At 34.8% G+C, this 21,881-nt stretch overlaps 1 protein-coding gene and 1 pseudogene across 1 annotated transcript; both read right to left on the reverse strand.

The window, feature by feature from the left end:
• Positions 1–425: 425 nt before the first annotated feature.
• On the reverse strand, positions 426–4,352 carry LOC140872553 (chloroplastic import inner membrane translocase subunit HP30-2). The gene is made up of 6 exons (XM_073275421.1): positions 3,927–4,352; positions 2,977–3,092; positions 1,172–1,298; positions 894–1,042; positions 758–820; positions 426–671 (listed from the first exon to the last, which is right to left on the reverse strand). The coding sequence occupies exons 1-6, from the start codon at positions 4,239–4,241 to the stop codon at positions 632–634; spliced, it is 810 nt and encodes a 269-aa protein (XP_073131522.1). The 5' UTR covers positions 4,242–4,352; the 3' UTR covers positions 426–631.
• An 11,191-nt stretch (positions 4,353–15,543) lies between these two features.
• On the reverse strand, positions 15,544–18,054 carry LOC140872617 (heat shock cognate 70 kDa protein-like; annotated as a pseudogene).
• Between the last annotated feature and the right edge of the window lie 3,827 nt (positions 18,055–21,881).

The raw sequence follows: 21,881 nt of genomic DNA on the forward strand, positions 1-21,881 counted from the left end.
AACCGAGGAGATCAGGAAGGGACGAGATATGGAGGATGAGTTGCTCGAGGCATGGAACCGAGCGATGGTTGCAGAGGAGGTGAAGAAGAGGCAATGCCACCAGCTCGCCCGGCTTCAGGCAGAGGCTGTGGCCCTGTGGAACAAGCAAAGGAATACAAGACTCGGCTTGGGGAGTAGCTGGGACAGACTTCTTGCGCTAAAGAACTCCAATATTTCACCATCTCTCGAATTAAGATTCAACTAATTTCTTTCCCTTTGTTGTACACTTGTAATCATAAATCTGTTCTTTTTTTTTTTTTCTTTTTAAAAAAAAAAAAGAACATGAAAAACCTGTTCAATTTTGCAAACGCGTACCTGTTGCATATTCTGTTCCATTTTTGCAAACATGCACTTGTTTCATATTCTAACGAACCAGCTATATTCCATTAAGTATCAAGCAAATAGCATCCACATCTATAGATAATGGAAATCAAATATTATCGAACAAATGTTGAACACAAGTTTAGCATAACACAACCACAGGACACGAAGGTATAACAAAATTGTTGCTGCCTTATCATCTGGAAGAAGAATGAACTCTTTTCGATCTAAGGGTTCATAGCCCACGGCGAATATGTTTTCATAGCAGTACTCAGTGATTAGCCCTTCGTCTTTCTTTCAACTCTGGGTCCCTGTGGAGAAAAGAAAAACCTTGATTTCAAGACAAGTTTTCATGAGATATTGCAACTGAGTTCTGCAGAATAAGAATGGGTCATACCTCTCTATGTGGTCAAGAATTAGCAATCTCGGTCCCGGTGGTATTCTCACATCTCTGAGCGCGCTGAAATTGTAAAGATAAATGTTAAAAGCTGAGTTTAAGTTGGACATTTTAAATCTTACATTGAACGACTTACCTATCGGTTAGTAATGGTAAAGTGTTGTCTGTTAATAACCCTCTCTTGAAATTTTTCTCGTATTTTTGTAGGCCAAGATTGCTCAGAATGGCCCTTGTTTTCAAGTAGTTCACATCTTCGGTAGGTGGTTGCGAAAATTTCTGTCCCAGCTGCATTGATCGATGCAAGAAGTTCTCAGGATGGGGACATTGACTATTGCATATGAGCAAATAAAAGAGAGAGCGATAATATGAAGATATGAAAAGAGCTGGATGTTATTTAGTAGCGAAATGAATCACCTGGTACATTCCACCTTGAACAAGTGCAAAGAAAAGGCCAGAGGAAACAGCGCTTGCTGCCAGATTCGGCCCACCCATACCACTTACTAACGTAAACATAGCACCAGAACCAAAAGCTGCAACCATACTGCAATAACCAACCAACACACTAAGTGCACAGAACAAATGACGATACGGATAAAAAAAATTCTAACATTCATCCAGGCGCGCATATGTCATAGAACCTGCGGACTAGTGAATGATCAAAGAGTAAAAACGATACTCTCATAAAGTATACCATATAACATTCTACTTGAAATCCAGGGTAGAGGTCCAAAACCAGAGGCTCAAATGCAAGTATCCTCAGAGTTTGTGCTCTAGCCGAGACTTGTAATCTCATCGACGAGCTAAGGACTTAATATGATAGTTTAATTATGTGTGCTTTATCTACACAAGTTCACCGGTTATTCCGGGTGTGGGATCGGGATCCCGTCGGGTAGGGAGAGGGTAATCAAGAAAAATATTTCTTTTAACAAAAAAATTTATGAAGAATCTCAAACAACTTCTTCGTACAGCACAAATATCAAAAGCACCCATTGAGTATCATATTCGAGTTTCTCTCATTCAAATATGAATTAATTAAATTATTAATTAATATTTTAAATAATACACAAAAATAAAATGTCATTTCGTTATTATACTATTCGATCGTTTCAACAATAAACAATTATGCAAATTATGTTTACAATTAATTGTTATATGAGTTGAAACACAATAATATTTAGCTCAATATATTAATAAAATTATTAATAAAATATATTATAATATTATTTCGGACGGGTCGGAAATTTCGTCGGAATAAGGTTTTAATCCCGATCTCTCTCCCGAATAGTGGGGATATTACAAGATCTCAAAAAAAATTTTGAAATCAAAATAAAGGGGAATGCCAGTAATCAAAGTTACTTTTGTTCCTTCAGGCACCTAGCAAGTCATCATCTAATTAGATAATTATAAATATGAATTCAATAAATTATAATTTAATAGTTTAAATAATACACAAAAATAAAATGTTATTTCGTTATTATACTAGCAAGTCATCATCTAATTAGATAATTATAAATATGAATTAATTAAATTATTAATTTAATATTTTAAATAATACACAAAAATAAAATGTCATTTCCTTATTATACTATTCGATACAATAAACAATTATGCGAATTATGTTCACAATTAATTGTTATATGAGTTGAAACACAATAATATTTAGCTCAATATATTAATAAAATTATTAATAAAATATATTATAATATTATTTCGGGACGGGTCGGAAATCCCGTCGGGATAAGTTTTTAATCCCGATCTCTCTCTCAATATCAATCGGGATGGGAAAAATCCTGAAACATCGTGAAAAATTTTGGGTAAAGATTTTTCGGGACGGAAATGAGATGGGATTTCGGGAAATTTCGCCATCCCTAACTGTAATAGAATAACAAGGAACACAGCTTCAATGAACTCTACTTAAATTCATTAGTTATTTAACAAAACCGTATTATTTTCTGAAAACAACTTATAATTAGGTGAAACTACATAAGAAGGGCAACCTTTTGGAAACCAACTTTGATACTCATTTTTAGAACAGGAAAAAATGCTTTACTGATGTTTCGAGAAAATTTTTTTGTGCGAGGCACTTTCTAACATCTGTGATCAGGCACAAGCACAAACAAACAGAGGTTTGAGGCACATCAAATGCCAGTTACCAATTACCATAACACATCACATGTATAAACATAAAGAAATATGTCGGTGTTCTAACTAAGCCAAACCTAGATTGAACATCCTCCTTGCCTCTCAATCTTTTCATGACGCAGGAAATGCCAGCATTGGTGCCCGTCATGACAGCAAAATTGCGTGCTTGCACCAAAGGACCTCCTGCAAAAGCCTGAACACAAACATATGTAAACCTTACACTTGTCACAAAACCTATCAAGCACATGAGCATGTTAGGCACAAGAAGTCCACATTCAGTTAGATTTTGATAAAGCAGATCAAATGCCATAAATTTTTAACTTATCGTATTTTAAGATCCATTATGTCTGGGACTCAATTATGAAGAGAAAAGAAACTAAACAAAAATGCAGTATCCAAACCTATAAAAATTATGACCTTCACTTTTCTTAATGAATTTCTTCTTCATAACGTATAAAAGGTTCCTCGTTAATACCTTCACCAAAATACAGTATCCAAACCTATAAACAAAAATCTTCGGAGTAAATATTTAGATTAAAACCTCAAGTCGAAATACACAAATTTTGGAGAGCTTCATCAAACAACACTATTTTAAACAAGGAATGCAAGCCATTTTAAAAATAGAAGGCAGGAAATATCAGATATATAAAGCAACCTAATTGACCCTAAGTAATTTTTTTTTAATCCGATCCTAAGTAATTAAGAATTTAAGAATAGCAATAAATCTTAGCACTAATTCCAATCCTTCGAAAGGAAATGATCACCATGCCATACACGGATGCAGAAGGTTCATAGGAAATCAGGAATAAATAGCAAAAGCCAAAAGGTGCGGAAAAATTTATTCTTGGGAGAAAATTCAGTATTCCAAGATACAACACCCACAAAAGAAAATAAATAAAAATGAAATTGAAGCAGACAACCCAATAAAAGGGTATATAAGCATAAAAGACACGGTATAGAGTTGGGAGGGGATGGAGAGGATTGAAAATTGAAAGGCAAAAAAAAAAAAAAAGAAAGAAAAAGGAACCTGAGCTTGTTTGAGAGACGCCATAGCTTCTGGATTGAAGCCGGCCGCGTTCGGCTGCGGAACCAAGGAGGAAACATCACCGGTGAGCGTTCCCATGAAACCACCGATGGCGGCTCCTTGGACGGCGCTTGTGGTGGTGACGACAGCGGCTTCCACCGCCAACGACTGCTTCGCAAGCCAACCTTTGAACTTCGTCTCCACCTCCTTGAATTTGGCCTGCACCGAAGCAACAGGATTCTGCTCCGATAGCCCCCTGAAACCGCCGGCTTTGGTCGGAATCCCCAACACCATGACTCCTTGCTTGCTTTCGCCCATATTGTACGAATCAATGAGGAGGAATTGGATAACACGAGAAAACCCACAATTAGGGTTTCTATAATTTGTTTTTTTTTTTTTTTTGAAGGGGGTTTCTATACGGATTGCCAAAGCGGGCAACTTCCGCCCCTCATGGCGGCCCAAATGGAATTGACAATTTCATCCCCACTTGATGGCCCACTCACGTGACGTCGATTGCTCCACCACGTGGCAGTCCGGCTTATCCCCCTGGAAAATGTTGATCCAAGGGCTTAGAAATTACCATGAAAAAGTTTTGCATATAATTGTTTTTGTTTTGGATAATATGTTCGCGCGAAGATCAAACTACACATAGAATAGAATTTTAAGTGTTGCAGAGAGTCGTCCGAGTTCATATTTTATAACATTTCAAACATCGTGTTTCAATTGTTTTCATTATTATATTTCGTCTACATTTCTCGTGATAATTGTAATAGTTGTGATCCAGTAAAATTAAACACACGAACTTTATTATGATGTAAATTATAGCATCAAGTGTTCATTGTTTTATAAAAAATTATAACTGTAAAACTCAAATTCTTCAGAAATTATAGCAACTCAAATGTCGTACTTTGATTGTTTTCATGACAAAGACAAAGATTGTGTTACAAAATTAAAGGGCAAGAAACAAAGGACCAAATCCTAGAGAAATTAAATGATAATATTTTATTTCTTACTATATCGAATGCTTACAAATTTGTGTCCATTATATATAGAGCTAAAAAAGAAAAAAGACAGCAACTAATATGTCTTAGAAAAATGCGACGTTCATGGACTGACTTCCAAAAGACTTAACATGGATTTGGTGAACATATGAAACTATTATGATAAAACAAAATAACAACTTCAACTGTTAAAAAAAAAAACTTCAACAATCCCTCTCTTAAATTAGAAGTTGTGGAACTTCAGTTTATATGCAACAAACTGACCAAAAATTTCGGTTTATGCAGCAAACTGACCAAAAATTTCGGTTATAAATAAACCTAGCAAGTGAACTAGGTCAATTGATAGTATATGGACGACGAATCCGAATATCGATCTCACAGAGACTAATAGATGATTACCAAAATATAATTATTCTACTTAATTTGGACTAAATAATAAATGTGATTGAGTTTATTCAACAAAAATATAAATAAAAAATATATTAATCAGACAATAAAAAGAAAAAAAAATAACACTCGAAGGATAAATTCAATATCAAATAAATTTATTAAAGCACGCGAAGGTACCGAGCTAATTCATGCATACACGTGGCACAATCTAAAACCCAAGACTATTCCAAATCAAGGTGAATTTTTCTATTCTATTCAACAAAATATTTCTAAACTTTGCTAAATCTATTCAAGTTGGACGGATTAATTATTTCTAATTAATTCTAATCAAACTCAAACGTATTAAATAATTATGAAAATTCAATTTTCACCTAAAACCGCATAATGAATAGTCGATTTAACATTGTGTTAACTATTGGAGCGAAGCATAATCAATTCCTAATCTTTCGACATAGAATCAATCAAATCAATCGAATACTGACCAAATTATTCACAAGAACAATATGATAAATCCAACAATAAATAATTAAAATAAATAAAAAATCCTAAACCATAATTCATGTGTTCAACATAAATCAGTCTCGGCTCAGTCTCGTGGCCTTAATCGAAAGGAAAAAGTCTACTCCATAAACGAAAACATAATTCAAAACAAAGTTTTAATCGTAAACAAAAACTAAATAAAAATAGAGAAAAAAATATGAAGCGTTCTTCAAATTCTCCCAAGCCCTAGCCACCTTATCTTCAATAAAATATGAATCCCCTTCAAAATCTGATATAATTTGGTATATATACGCCCCCTAGAATCTACGAACTTTGTTTCCTTTACGAAAGAGTCCGCAAAATAAAAAATTCTCTCCCATGATCGCACTCAAGCGCAAGAAGTGCCCGCTCGAGCGCCAATTTTTTTGTCTCGCACAATAAAAATTCCTCTAGGCACGCTCAAGCGCAAGAAGTACCCGCTTGAGCGTGCAATATTCTGTCCAGTTCTTCCAATTTTGCCTTCACGTGCTTGAGCGGTAAGAAATACCCGCTCGAGCAAGTCAACTTGTGCCCAAACACTTTTATTTCTTCATTAATCCTGCAATTAAACCAAGGAAAGTGAGGTGTAGACAATATGAATGAAAAATAATAAAATCACACTTAAATGATGTTAGCACAAAACGAATGCATGCAAAATAGATCCAAAAATAACCACAATATAATGAATTAACATTCACTCATCACAAACCAACTCCAATGTTCACATATGAATTCCCAAACTGCAAACTCCAAGCAACTTCTTTAGCTTCAGAAATGGAACTAGTTCAAAATTTGGTTAAAACATAAGCAGTTTGATACTCACTCCGGCAGTAATTACCATTGAACAAGATCAATTACTCCCTCCATCACAAGATCTCTAAGTATGATACTTTACATCTTTATGCTTGCTTCTACAATGAAGAACATGATTTTTAGAAAGTTCGATTGCAGATCCGATGTCACAATATATAATTTCATGTATTTGTTGCTTGAATTTCATCCCTTCAAGTATTCTTTTCAACCACACACATTGGCTAGCACAAGAAGTTGCAGCTACAAACTCTGTTTTTGTTGTTAATAAAGTGACGAATGGTTGTTTCTTTGAAGACTATGAAACAACTCCTGATCCCAACATGAAAACATATTTGGAAGTGTTGTTTCGATCATCCAAATCTCAAACATAATGACTATCAGCCAAAGACAACAAATATGAAGTTTCTCATTTCTTGTAAAAGAACCCAAATTCAGGGTACCTTGCAAGTACCGTAAGACCCTCATGGAAGTTATAAAAATATATTCATTCATGTAGTATTTTCCATATATATACTAATGAGACTTACAGAGTACATAATGTGTAGTAACCGGTCCCATTTTACAAATATTAAGTGGTTAATTATGTTAGAATTAAGTAAAACATGATTAAAAGATTTTAATATGATCAAACGAACCTAGAAATCGGATCCAGAACACCCAAAAAATGGTTAGAGGGCTTAATTGGGCTCGGAGAGTTTGGATGGTCCGAACTTAAGCTCATGATAGATCGGATGATCCGAAGCCATCGGATGCAGCGAAGCAGTTTGGAAGAAGGGAGATCGGACGGTCCAAACTCAAGTGTGACAGGTGTCCAAATCTGGTCAGATGGATGATGTCATGGTTGATGTCACTAAGCTCGATCGGACGATCCAAAGTATAGGATCGAACCATCCGAAGTGTTATTAGGACAAGTGTCAAAAGATTTGTACAAGTGTCTCGTACGCAAGAGATCGGATGATCCAAAGTGGGATCGGAACGTCTGAACTGCGTATGCAGACGACGTGGCCCTCATGCAAGATCGGAACGTCCAAACTCGAGAATGGATGGTCCGATCTCATCCTATAAATAGGGGCTCCGAGATTCATATTTGTGCACCAATTCACAACTCTCTCTTTCTCTCGACTTCTTAGGCCTTTTTAGGGAATTCTAGTAATCTACGCGTGGTCCGGGCCTTGGTGAGGCATCTTCGGGTCATAGTGGAGTTGTGCCCAAGTTTTGGGACTATCGACATCGGCGGGCTAACCACGGACAGAGGTATTCTCGAGATCCTATAAAAATAATAAGGAGTATGCAATAGCTTAGTTAAGGTTTTTAAAGAAAGTTTTTAATGCATGGATATTTTGCATTGTAGTACTAATGGAAGGTTTGGAACCTAGATGGATGTTTCTAGAACTGTCTTAGTAAGGTACGTAAGTACTGACTGAGATTGTCAGCGGGTTTGCATGCTTATGTGTTGCATATTATATGACATGATGCATGTTACTGCTTTGAGATATTATGTTGCATGTGCATTCATATTGAGCTTGGATCTACTTCGAGATAAGCCAGTGTTTTAGGGTGCTCAGCCCTTGTTTGGTCGTTTTGATACTGAGAGTCATAGTGGCCGACGGTTCAAGCGGACTCTAGTGATCTAGGGTGACATTTTTAGTCCACGTCCAGTTAGGAGTGAGTGGTTGGATCCAATGGTTTGTCTACCCAAATATGATACACGTACATTACATTGCATGCATCATATACGTATGTTTACCTGTATTAGCGTTCTGAGCTTTAGTGCTCACGTCCAGTTATTTTCTGTTGTCTGGACACCCCATTCGACGGGGCAGTTACAGATAGTTCTCTCAAGGATTTGGAGATTAGGTAGTGACCAAGGTATGATTGTAAGGTTAACCACTAGGTTTTTACCTTACTTGTACTAAGTTAATTCAATTGGGTTGTATAAATTTGGGTTAATTTATCGGTTGTATTCTGTCAGTTCTGGATTTTGTATTATTTACGCATTTACTCTGATTATAATTATTTATGATTTAATCGCATGCCTAAGTTTTTGATTAGTAGGTTAGTATGGTGTGGGTCACTATATTTATGGTATCAGATCATGCAATAAGATTTTTTGGGGCATAGTATTGATATTTGGGTTATCCTTGTAGATTTCGAATTTGACTAACGATAGCAGTAACATAAGTTGGAATAATAAGATACTTAGGCTTTTCTAAGATTGGCATAAGAGATTCGCCTTATGTCGATCCCAGCAGGATGGAACTGGAAGAGAAGATCCAGTTTTGAACTTCAGGTACTTCTCGAGATCTATTGGAGCGTGGGAAGACGTGATCGTCTAGATTCCCTGTGATCCATAGATACCCCTGAAGATTTTCCACTAGTAGTTGGAGAGATTGTCATGAGGATCTTGTCTCATCTACCAGATAAGAAACCCAAAAATATTGGAAATATTCGGTAGATTAGCAAGATCTTTTAAATCTTGTGAGAAAGAGGATTCGACAGCATTCTATGGAGGCTTTTGACTGAAGGCTGACAGAAACCTCACGTTCAAGATCAGTAAACAGAATGTAAGATTTATTCTTGTATTTGCATTTCTTAAATATTGTATTAAGATTTGTTATAAATATTTTTTCCGTTTTAAGCATTTGAATCATTGTATCATGATTCTAGACATTGGATGTATTAGTATCATTGTACATCCTTTGACGTAAATTGATTTTGAATTGTAATAAAAATTGTACAAATGCTTGGGTTTATCTAAATTGTATTTGGTAATTCTGTTTTGGGACTCTAATAAGTTGTACTAATTTTATTTTTGAGAATTAATTCAGAATTGAAATTGATTTCAGTGTTTGGTTGATTGGTTATCAATTAATTTGGACACTCACCCGAGACATTTTTGTTTGGACTTTGCTAAATTGTTGCCAAGTGATGATGGTTTTCATCAGGGTAGGTTATACCAAGTATTGTGAACATATTGATTATCTAGATGGAAAGGAAGCGCGACCCTATGCCAGCATTACTCTGGAAACCTTTCGTGTTTCAGGGGAGGGTGTAGTTAGGAGAGGCTATCTTAGCCTAGTGATTCTACAACAGTCACAGGGATATTTTGACCGTTGAGTACTTTTATAAAGAATAAGTATCGTCTGACTTCATCAGAGATGCAGTTTGACATTTTCGTTGTCAGAATAAGTCTGGAATTGATATTCCTCGACAAGTAATCATTATGAAACAGATAGGATATGCATGTTTCTAATTGATAAATTCTAGAATTATCTAATGCGTTGATTGACTTTGAGTATTTCCCAAAATGACGTGTTTTATCCTGGAACTTGGTCATACCATTTTATAGTATGATTGACTGGGCGGTTTTCTTAGACCCGTAGATGTTGACTTGAACTTGTTAAGTTATTGTCAAATGATGATAAATCTCATCAAGGTACGATGGTGAGTTATACCGAGTGTTGTGGGCTATGTTGATATGAGTCTAGACATCGAGGATGCACGATCCTATGTCAGTGTGTATTCTGGAAGCCTTTCGTGCTTTCGAGATGACTTACAAGAGAGGAAAACTCAATTTTGATATTTTATACATTCACAGAAGGAGTATAGTTATGAGACATTTGAAATTCTTTTGTAAGAAATGGAATTTGATGCTAGATTTAGTATTTAAGGGAATTAGTTATCATCTGACTTCGTGAGAGATACAGAATAAGATTTTATGTTGACAGGATAGTCTTGGCCGAAAGGGTATTCCTTGACTAGTGATTATTCTAAGTAGATAGTTAATGCAGTTGATATTGGAAGATATCACTAGATGGATTGATCTAGTAAGAGGACTAATCAAATAACATTGAATTATTGTCTAACTTCATTAAATTATGGAATGAGATCTTCTGTTAACAGATATTGTTCAGAATAGAGGATGGTCATTTGATTGAAATTAGTCCAAGGATTGTTGATTTTAGTATATATGTTACCTGGACAAGGAACGGTTTTGTAGTAGATCAAGATTTGCGTCTGTGACTAGTCTTGATTATCGTCTGACCTCGTCAGAAATAAGGTGAGTAAAATCAGTATGGGAGTTTGGTTATTGCAAGCGTTTTGAGCTCAGATAATTTCTCGATAAGCAGAACCACAGAGATCAGAGTTTTTGATCTACAGAGTGAGATTCTAATAAATCGAGAATGGATAAGAGGATTGACTTTGTCATATTTGCAAATTAGTCCTCAGACAAGCGATTTCATTCAATTTCAATCCTAAATAATTTAAGAATAGTATAATTTAATTCTAAACTCTAAATATTCTCAAATTAAATATTCTCGGATTAAAATTAAATCATTTCGGACCTTATCGCATTTGAGCCCTTGACCTTCTCAATATTTGCAAATCGGTCCTTATTCAATTCTTTGCTTCTGATTAAATCCTTTTCCTATTTAAAATCATAAATAAAATCTTAAATCCCAGAAATAATCAATTCAAATATTCTCTTCTTTTAATTTAAGAATTCCGAATATTTAAATCTTAAAATCCAAAAATCCTCAAATTAAATATTTTTGACCCGAAATTAAAATCTCTAATTTCCATAAATTCTCAAATTCATATTTTTTCAATTTTGAAATTTAAATCTTAAATTTTGTAATTAATTTTTTAATATTTTCGGACCTTACACTATGTCTTTGATTCAAGACCTTGTAAAAATATACTCCACTCCCAATATCAAAACAAATATAAATATAAATAAATATAAATAAATAAATAAAAATACAAGTTTAAGTGGCACCAAACTCCCATATTTAGGAGAAATCTTGGGTTTGAGATTTTGTAAAAACACTCCCACCCGAAATATAATTTTTTGATTTTTTATTTTTGAAAAAAAAATAGGTCAAGACAGTAGAATTAAGGATTCATGATGTTATTTAAGTTATTTTTGTTTCCTTTCAGAACTCTTAATTCTACCACTTGAATGTTAATTTATAGTTCCAATGGTGAAGTTGAGGCTTCCGCGAGGATTAATCATGGATGGTTCTTCCATGGTGGATTTAACAACGTTTCTGAATGTTAGGCCCGGGAAAGCTAGAACTCCGCGCCTGCAGCCGCCGGTTCTCGGTGTTTCGAGTTTTGATAAGAATAACGATCGTTTTCCTCCGCCTGTTTTGATAAATACTATATAAGCTAATGAGGGACGGTTCAAAGAAAAATGAGGTACGGGGCCAAGTTTAAAACAAGAGTTTCTCAGGGACGGTTCAAAGAAAAATGAGGTCCGGGGTCAAGTTTAAAACAAGAGTTTCTTACATTAATTTAAAAAATTAAATATAATTGAACTATACGAAATTATCTTTCGTATTTTGTAAATATGATTATGAAATTATCCAAAAAAAAAAATCACAATGAACTATCAAAACTCACAATTTAGGTTGTTAATTTAATTTAGAAGCAGTTAATTTAGGTATTCAAAGTTAAATTAACTAAAAACCTCAATTTTCGAAATTAGATTTCAAGATTCGTACCTCCAATCCATAAATTTTCAACCCCGATTTGAAAATAACAATAAATATTAACATCTAACATGAAATCAAAATTAAATTGAATGAGTAATAAGTAAAATTTTAATTCATATAGAGGAAGAGAGGAAATTGATTGAACATCAAGCTATAAAACTCAAGACTAAAAAAATCGATGATCAAGAAAAGACAATGGAATGTGATGGTCGACGACAAACAACACCAAATTGAGAGGTGATGAATTAATCGAAAATTGCACATATCAATTTTGACCATAGCTTTGTTGAAAACGTGCATACATGTTCTTATTTTTTTAGTAATAATTATAATATAATAATTAATTAAAATCCATTAATACATAACATTGATAATATATATGTATAATATAATTTTTTAACAAATTTGGGGCCCCATGGGCCCTGCCCGCTCTGCGGCAGGACCGTCCTGAAGCTAATGTACCAATTTTATATTCAAAATTTTAAATTTGATTGAATGTTATCGCTACATTTTTTTAATTTTAGCTAAATTTTGTGTATATATATATATATGTTAAAAATTTCATAAATGCTATATATGATATTATATCAATGTTCAAATTTTAAATTTGATAGGATATTATCAATACTTTTTGTTTTTATTTAATTTTTTGTTTTGTGTATCCGTAAAAATTTCCATAAATGTTATATTACAATGTACCAAATTTTTGTTTCAAACATTTGAAATTTGATATAATGTTTTCAGTACTTCTTAATTTCGGTTAATTTTTTGTGCTATATGTATATGTAAAAAATTTCATAAATGATATATATGATATATAATCAATTTTGATCCGAAATTTAATATGATATAACTGTTGTCAATTTCAGTTAATTTTTTTGTATCCATCAATATGTTAATATTTGTATAAATGTTATAAATGAGATTTTAAGTTGTGCTTAATATAACCAATGTAGTGGTTCGACCCACCTCAAAATATAAGATGCATTTAAATATCTATACGGATGTATCATTTTATTTAATTTATGTTATGATTTTGAGTGTTGTGTTACTTTTATATATTTAGTTCTACTGTCAAAATTTTTTATATATATATTTAGTTATCGCTACTTTTTATCATATTAAATAACTATAAATATTTTATTTTTTTATAATATTACGTTTTCGAACATTTAAAAAAGTATCGTTATGAATGTTTAGTTTATTGAATATTCGTAATTCGATATTAAATGTATATTAATTATACGCTTGATATAAAAAATTTTAACATATTATAAAAAATAATTTAAAATTTTAATTTATTAAAATACTAATACTCCGTATATCGTACCGATAAAATACTAATAATATTAATAATAGTGTTGGTCTCTTGGAAGACGGTAGAGTAACAAATTTATTTATAATTTATCTATAATTATCATATCATATCTGCTTTTAATTTTAAAATTATTGGATTTTCTTTTATCTTAATCTAAACTTTTAAATATTTAATTGATTACACAAAATAAAATAATATGAAAATTAATTAACATAAAAAAATTTATATATCCAAAAAAATTATTTATATACACGCGTCACGTATAAATGACATTACTACCACATAAAAGTTTTGGTCAAAATTTTGAAAATTAAGGGTAAGTAACTTATTACACATTACCATGCCGTAAATATTGCTCCAAATTCGAAAAGATTTGTATTTATCTAATTTACAAAGATTTCGGTCGTTCTAATATGTACGGAAGAGATTAATTTTAATTTTAACAAACCTATGTCTTTGATTCAAGACCTTGTAAAAATATACCCCACTCCCAATATCAAAACAAATATTAAAAATACAAGTTTAAGTGGCACCAAACTCCCATATTTAGGAGAAATCTTGGGTTTGAGATCTTGTAAAAACACTCCCTCCCGAAATATAATTTTTTTGATTTTTTATTTTTTTTAAAAAAAAAAATAGGTCAAGACAGTAGATTTAAGGATTGATGATGTTATTTAAGTTATTTTAGTTTCCTTTCAGAACTCTTAATTCTACAGGCCACTTGAATGTTAATTTATATTTATATATAGTTCCAAGGGTGAATTAGTTGAGGCTTCCGCGAGGATTAATCAATGGATGATTCTTCTTCCATGGTGGATTTAACGTCGTTTGTGAAAGCTACAACTCCGTTCGGTGTTTCGAGTTCTGATCATGAGAATAATTACGATCGTATCGGTTCCGAGGCAAGTCATGATGATGATGATGATTCTGGAAAGTCGAAACGTAGGTTAGAGGGAACAGAGATGATGAATATAATTGGGTCGTCTGGAAAGATTCAAAAAACAGATGATGAAATATGGAAAACTACTAGTACTACTTCATCAACGGAAGGAATTATATTATGCAACAGTACTAGTACTAGTAGTGATGATGATATATATGTCAAGAATCAGGTGGTAGTCTCCTCTCCTAAGCCTAAAACTTACGCTTGCAATGTGTGCGCCAAAACTTTCTCGAGCCATCTTGCATTGGGAGGCCACAAGTCGAGCCACACCAAGTTCAAGATGATCATCTGCGACGCCGTCGATCTTAGACCACGTGGTCACAACCAACTTTCCATGATCACCAATCTAAATATTGACAGGAGGACGACATATACTTGTAAGATTTGTTTCCAGGAATTCCCATCTGGCCAAGCTCTTGGAGGCCACCAGAGACGCCATTACAAGCCTCCTAAAATCTTGGATTTTGATCTCAATCAGTTGCCCAACGAAGATGATCAAGATCATGATGATCAACATCCTTCTGCCAAATCTTAATTATTAGGCCTACCAATGCAAGTTTTGAGCTAGTTGCGTTTTTTTTTTTGAGAAAACCCATATATATTAATTTTATATATTCTAAAGGAAAAAAACATATATAAGAAATCAATATCAAAATTAGCATGAATCATATAATTAAACACATGTTGCATATTTACGCACAGTTTAACACTTTATATATATATGTATCATATTTGGTTTATTTGCTGCTATATCATTAATCAGTCACCAATTTTTCTTATTTGCTTATTCATCAGTTCGATCACTACATATTATGTTTGAGCATGAATTTTTCACACTTGAATATTTATAAGTTTCTCAACTGATATGATCGGTTTTGATCAAGAATCGTCCTGCATGCACTTGTCTATAATACAAGATATAATATTTTTGGTAATACTAGATATATATATATGTTTTCTAAAATATCAATGACATTACTAAAGAAATACTATAAAACATCATTGCTCAAATCATGATATACATATAATAATATCAAAAAAGGTGAAAAAAGAAATTCAAATTATATTTATTTAATTAATAATGCAAAACCAGAAATACACCAAGTCAATCTCCCTCAATGATCACCGATCTTATAAGCTAGTATTTACTAATAGTAGGCTTCCAAATACTCTCCAACAACTTTTTTTTATCCTCAAACACATGTACGTCTGCAACCTTGCATTCATCCAACCATTGTACAGCAGACTTGATCTCGTCCTCGATTTTTTTGGCGACGTTAGCCGGTAATCTTGAAGCAAGCTTCTTGATCGTAGCTCTGGTGCCGTAGACATAATTTTCTAGAGAATTCTTGGCTTCGAATTTCTTCTTATGCTCCTCATCTTCTAGCTTAAATCTTGCGGCTTCCTCCAACATCCTCTCGAAGTCTTCCCAGGACAGCAAACCTTTGACATTGCTGATTGTGATGCTGTTTTTCTTACCTGCTGTTTCCTCTTCAGCAGACACGGTTAGAATAACATCAGCATCAATGTCAAAGCACACCTTGATCGTCGGGACACCCCTCGGAGCAGGAGGAATGCCGGACAGAAGAAACGTACCCAACAAAATGTTGTCGCTTGCTCTAGCCCTTTCACCTTCATACACAGGGAACAACACACTAGTTTCGTCATCATAACGAGTGGTATTGTTTGTTTGTTTCCTAATTGGAACCGTGGTATTTCTAGGAACTACTACACTCATTTCATCATCGCCAACAAGCACGCCAAGAGACAAAGGCGTGACATCCCACAACACCAGGTCTTGGATCTTGAGAGTGCCTTGGCCAGACAAAATCGCTGCTTGAACGGCTGCACCATGGGCTACGGCCTCATCGGGGTGAATGCTTTTGCACAGCTCCTTACCATTGAAGAAATTTTGAAGCAATTGTTGCACCTTTGGAATTCTAGTAGATCCACCAACAAGCACTACGTCATGGATACTGTTCTTGTCCATCTCGGCATCCTTCAAACACTTGTCGACATGGCCAATGCATTCCTCAAACAAGTTCATGTTCAGCTCCTCGAATTTGGCACGTGTTATATCGGAGTCAAAATCTATTCCATCGTAAAGACAATCGATTCCAATACTTGTATGAGTCATAAAAGAGAGACTCCTCTTTGCCCTCTCGCAAGCTGTCCTCAACCTTCTCAATGCTCGGGGGCTGTCTCTCATGTCCTTTTGGTGCTTCCTCTTGAACTCTTTGACAAGATGGTTCACCATTATGTTGTCAAAATCCTCTCCACCGAGATGGGTGTCACCCGCAGTTGACTTCACCGTAATAGTACTCTCCACCATTGTGAGAAGAGAAACATCAAAAGTGCCACCACCGAGGTCGAAAATCAGCACATTCTTCTCACCACTAGACTTTTGGCTGAGACCATATGCAATGGCTGCAGCAGTTGGTTCAACAATGATACGCAACACATTCAACCCAGAAATGACTCCAGCATCCCTAGCGGCTCGTCGTTGGGAATCGTTGAAATAAGCTGGCACGGTAATAACTGCATTTTTTATACTAGATCCAAGATAAGCTGAGTACCATTGAAGAAATCTCTTCAGCACCAAATTGTTTATCCTCACCTTTGTAGGTAACCACAATCAACGGCTTATCATCGTGACCAGAAACGACCTTGAATGGCCATAGCATCAAGTCTTTCTAGACCATAGGATCGCTAAATCTCCTACCAATCAATCTCTTTGCATCTGCCAAGTTTTTAAATCATATAAATATATTTATATAGGGGTGATCACTGTGCGGTTTGGCGGTTTTTCATAAGAAATTCAAACCGAATTGCCAATTGCGGTTCGGTTATATTTTATTTTTTTTGTTGCGGTTTTATATGTAAAATCGTTATTGCGGTTTTCGGCGGTTTTAAGCGGTTGCGGTCGGTTTGCGGTTTTTTTTTTAATGATAGGTAAAATGGAAAAAAAAAATAAAACTATTAAAATTATTAGAATAATGAATGAAAACTATAATAAACAAAATAAAACTAAATAAAATAACAATCAAGCGACAAAATAAAGTTAATCAATTATAATATGTTTAGATAAGGTTGAAGATTAATATTTGTATAGAAACTAGTAAATAGATTATAAAGAAAGAAAGAGGGGAAATTTTTTTGAAGAGTTGAGAGAGAAGAGAGTGGAGACGACATATGATCGAATCTATTGTGTATAATGTATATACAATGTTCTATAAATATAACTCTAGCCAAATACCACTATATACGGCGGTACGGTGTGGGGCGTTTTAGGCCAAAAATTATAACCGAACCATGGCGGCGGGGCCGTTTTCATTTTTTAAAAAAACCGCTGTTATTTCAAAAAATAAAATACGACGGTGCGGGGCGGTGCGGTGTAGTCGGTTCGGACGGTTTTTGAAAAAATGTGATCACCCCTATATTTATATAATCATCCAAATGCATCAGATGGCCAACAGTTGTTGGTTAAATAAGATATCCTAAAGTTTGCAAACTGTAAAATATCAATGGGAAATACACAAGCAAGCAGAAGTATTATCAACATGATGGCAGCCCATAAACAAAACAAGGCAATTAAGAAATTGGTACCCAAATCGATTCCAATAGTGGGTCCTTGGATTTCTCCCGCCATCATGAATTGATATATGATCAAACTAATTAAGCCAAAAGGGCAGTTTAATAGTATATGGGGAAGCTCAAATGGCAAAAGCCAGAGGTACCAAGAGGCGGGAAACCACTTTAATAATAGTATATGCATGGGGAAGCTCAAATGACGGTTTAATTGCTTTTTTTATTAGTAATAATAATAATAATGTATAAATTTTTTATAAGTATATTAAAAAGTCTTTTAAAGTGGATATGATAGGTTAAAATATTGTTTTATTAAATAAAATTGAGTATTTTTTTTAATTTTACTGTGGTATTTTTGGTTCTTAACAAAGTGTAATATCAAGACGCTGCTAATTCATAGACATTAGAAATAATATTTTATTTAAAATTAGTTATTAATTTGAATATTCTCAACAAGAGGGTAGAATTGATTTTCCAAATAAATATGACAAACTAACGAACTACAAATTAAATTTATTTGTTCTGACATGATTTTTGGATTTGGGATTGAGTATCAGTTTTTTCGGAGATTAAATCGAGTGATGTGCACGAACGACGGGACCTGAAGGAGGGAGCAGCATGACCCAACCCCAGAGCATACCCTACAATATTTCAGCAGGAAATATGCTCCACACGAGGATTGAAACGCAACGCTGGGATCTCTTCCCACGTCACTTCAGACATTACCAACTCGTCTATGCCCCTGTGGATTACCAACTCGTCTATGCCCCTGTGAACATTGAGTATCAGTTTTTATTTTGAAGAGGGGATGAGCGTCAGTTAAAAGCGAACCAAACATCTTAAAACCATAATAATCGTTTTTTTTTTTTTTTACAAACCGAACCAACTGAAGTTTACTGTTAAAGCCAAACAAAACCGAGCCAATAAAAATCGATTAATTGAAAATTTTGAAAAAAAAATATCATGTTTCAATCAAACGAGGTAAAATAAAATTTGAATTAAATAAATTCAAATTTGTTATAAATATATTCTTTTGTAGAATATTATCTTATTTAATTCGATTTGAAAGATTTTTTATTAATATAAATATGTCAAGATAATATATGCAAAAATTTGTATATATTATTTTCTCATATTTAGTTCAATAAAAATTGCTCAGTGACTAACTGCGGAAAACTTAAATCAATACTAACCCGACAGTATACAACGGATAAATAACTCAAACCCAAAATAATATACAAGCCAATCGATTTTTAATACACAAGATGATCAATCCTAATTAATTATGCTGACATCAACTGAGATCAACCCCTGGATGTCAACTACACAATGATCCAAAACCTGGGCAACTTGCAACTATCCCGCCGAATGGGGTGTGCAAAGAAAATACACTGATGTGAGCGATAACAACCCTCAGCACGAAGGTATGAGAACACACATGCTATGATTGCTAATGCAAATAAACGGGTACCGGAAAACCGTCACGGTAGAATCACTCTAAATACTTGGAACCCTCTGGACCATTTTCAAACATCCTAAATCTGATTTTCTATTTATTAATCTCATCCGAGAATTCTTTAATCATGTTTTAACTATTTTAAACATGCTTAAACAATTACTTGTTTATTTAAAAAATTGGCCTACTATATTCTCCACACCTTGAGAGATTTGGTCCTCAAAACAGGTCTTGGTCAATCATGAGAATGTACCTACAACAAGATTCACAAAACTGCTGATCAATCATTGATCTAAACTAGAGCTGTCAAACATGTCAACCCATGGCGGCGCACCATTTGGCAGGTCGAGGGCGGGCCAACCTCACCATCCCGGTGGGTTAGAAATCTTCAAACCAACTCAACCTAAAGTGTATTGCAGGTTAGGTAGACCGGCTTGCGGGTTGGCCTGCCTAGGCCCGCCTTTAGTTGGGTTGAAAATCCACTTAAATTGCGTGATAGGACGGGCCACCCGGCGGGTCTAACCCAAATTGACGGCTCTAATCTAAATCACGAGAAAATTCAACTTCTGGCAACCAATATATCATGTCGAATACATATACGTTCTGAACTTAGAATTTAGTCTAATCCAATCACCAAAATATCTCTGCAATTACACTGTACAATTGCACTGTATCTGGCATTGAAGTTTTTTTTGTCAAGCTCTTCCTCGCTAAAGATTCACAATGTCATCCGCTAACTGCTTAGCTAAGGCTAGCGTACAAATTTATTCTAAATTCCTTGTTCCCTGTCAGATACTGTAACACCCGGTATTTTTAATTACATAAATCCGCCTGCATAATTAAGATATTTAATTATTTAAATTTATGATTTATGGGTTAAATAATTATGTGAATTATTTGTGCATGATTTAATTTATTTTTTTAAGCATTTAACCCATAATTAGTAATTTTTATGATTTTTAGTATTTTAATTATTTGATCGCGTAGACGGGACCGTGGACGGACGAGATGACAACTTTCCACCCAAATTATTTTATGAGCCTTTTTAGAGCCTTAAAATATTATTTTGAGTTTTATTATCTCAAAATTTTAAGTATTTAATTTTATTTAATTTTAGGAGTCCATTTTTATTCAAATTAAGCCAAAATATTGACTTTTTATTATCTTTAAAATTCCCTAAAATTATTATTTCGAGATTTTATAATATTTATGTTAGTATTATTATTTTTAAAGTTGGGATTATTTTAATTATGTTATTATCTTCCTATTTTAATTATTAAACCATTATCTACCTAAAATAATCCCCAAACCCTACGCCATTCTCCTAGCATCAGCCGCCTACCTCCCCTCCATTCTCCATATTCTTCATCAGATAGCATTCTCCAAGGACTCCATAGCCTCAATTCGTGTGGTTTTCAAGCCGAGTCATCGTCCCGTCGTCCCGGAACCGCCCCACGCTCGTGTTTTCTCGTCATCTTCGGTGAAAGGCATGATTCCTTCTCTTAATTTCGTGCCATATCAGTATAATATGTGGGTATTGTGTATGCATCAAAAAACTTTCAAAAATTTTCAGAAAAGTTTCGGCCATCATGAAATTTATGGCTTGTAGTGTGAGTTTGATTGTCATGCTCATGTTTCTTAGCCATGGGTGTGTCTAGGCTGCTGGACAGGGTCCCTAGGATGTCTAGGGAGAGTCTAGGCTCGATTGGCTCGGACGGTTCGAGCCAAAAGAGCCCAGAAATTGAGCTGGTTCGTTTCTGCCTCTCCAAGTGCGCAGAACAGGGTTTCAAGGAAGGGAGCTTCGTTCTCCTTCCTCAGACCACGGTTTAGGGTAAGGCCGGTTGGGTTAGAACCCCATTTGAGTTTTCTAAGTTTTTGCAGAAGGTTGCATGGGCTTTCGTGGTCGGAGCTTCGAGGACGAGGACGAAGGTTTTCCCGCAGCTGCTCGGGTCTGCGCGACAGTGCAGAAGGGCCGGGTTGCAGGGCTTCGTTCTCACTCCATAGTCGACGGTTTGGGCTGGTTCTTGGCTTGTTGGAAAGGTCTGGATGTGAGCTAAGTCCTAGGGGTGGTGCTCCGGCCGGTGGGTGGCCGGAGCATGGCGGCCGCCGGCGTTCTTTGCAACTGCTCGTGGCCGCAGCAGTGCAGGGAAGAGGGTGATTGAGTTGGGGCTTTGGGAGTGGTTCCGGGTCGGGTCTTGGGTCCGGGTCGGGGCGGTTAGGTAGTGGGTCGGGTTAGTGAGTTCGGGTCCGAGTTTGGTGGGCCGGGCTCGAGTTTTTTTATTTTTAAAGTATTTTACGAATTTATGTGTTTTTGGGTCAAATAAATTGAAATAAAATTATTTGGACTCCCAAATAATTTTATTTGGACTTTTAAAATTTTAATTAAGTTAGTCCATTTATTTTATGGACTTTTGGGCCCATAAAAGTTAATG

The sequence above is a fragment of the Henckelia pumila genome, unplaced genomic scaffold, assembly GCF_033568475.1.
Source record: "Henckelia pumila isolate YLH828 unplaced genomic scaffold, ASM3356847v2 CTG_466, whole genome shotgun sequence".
Lineage (NCBI taxonomy): Eukaryota > Viridiplantae > Streptophyta > Magnoliopsida > Lamiales > Gesneriaceae > Henckelia > Henckelia pumila.

What these genes read in the sequence shown, in the direction of transcription:
- LOC140872553 (XM_073275421.1), bottom strand. Translation starts at nt 4,241, where the DNA reads ATGGGCGAAAGCAAGCAAGGAGTCATGGTGTTGGGGATTCCGACCAAA. An exon ending in CGTCTCTCAAACAAGCTCAG is followed by an intron (nt 3,093 to 3,926) that starts GTTCCTTTTTCT and finishes GTTTGTGTTCAG; the next exon opens with GCTTTTGCAGGAGGTCCTTT. An exon ending in ATTCTTGACCACATAGAGAG is followed by an intron (nt 672 to 757) that starts GTATGACCCATT and finishes TTTTCTCCACAG; the next exon opens with GGACCCAGAGTTGAAAGAAA.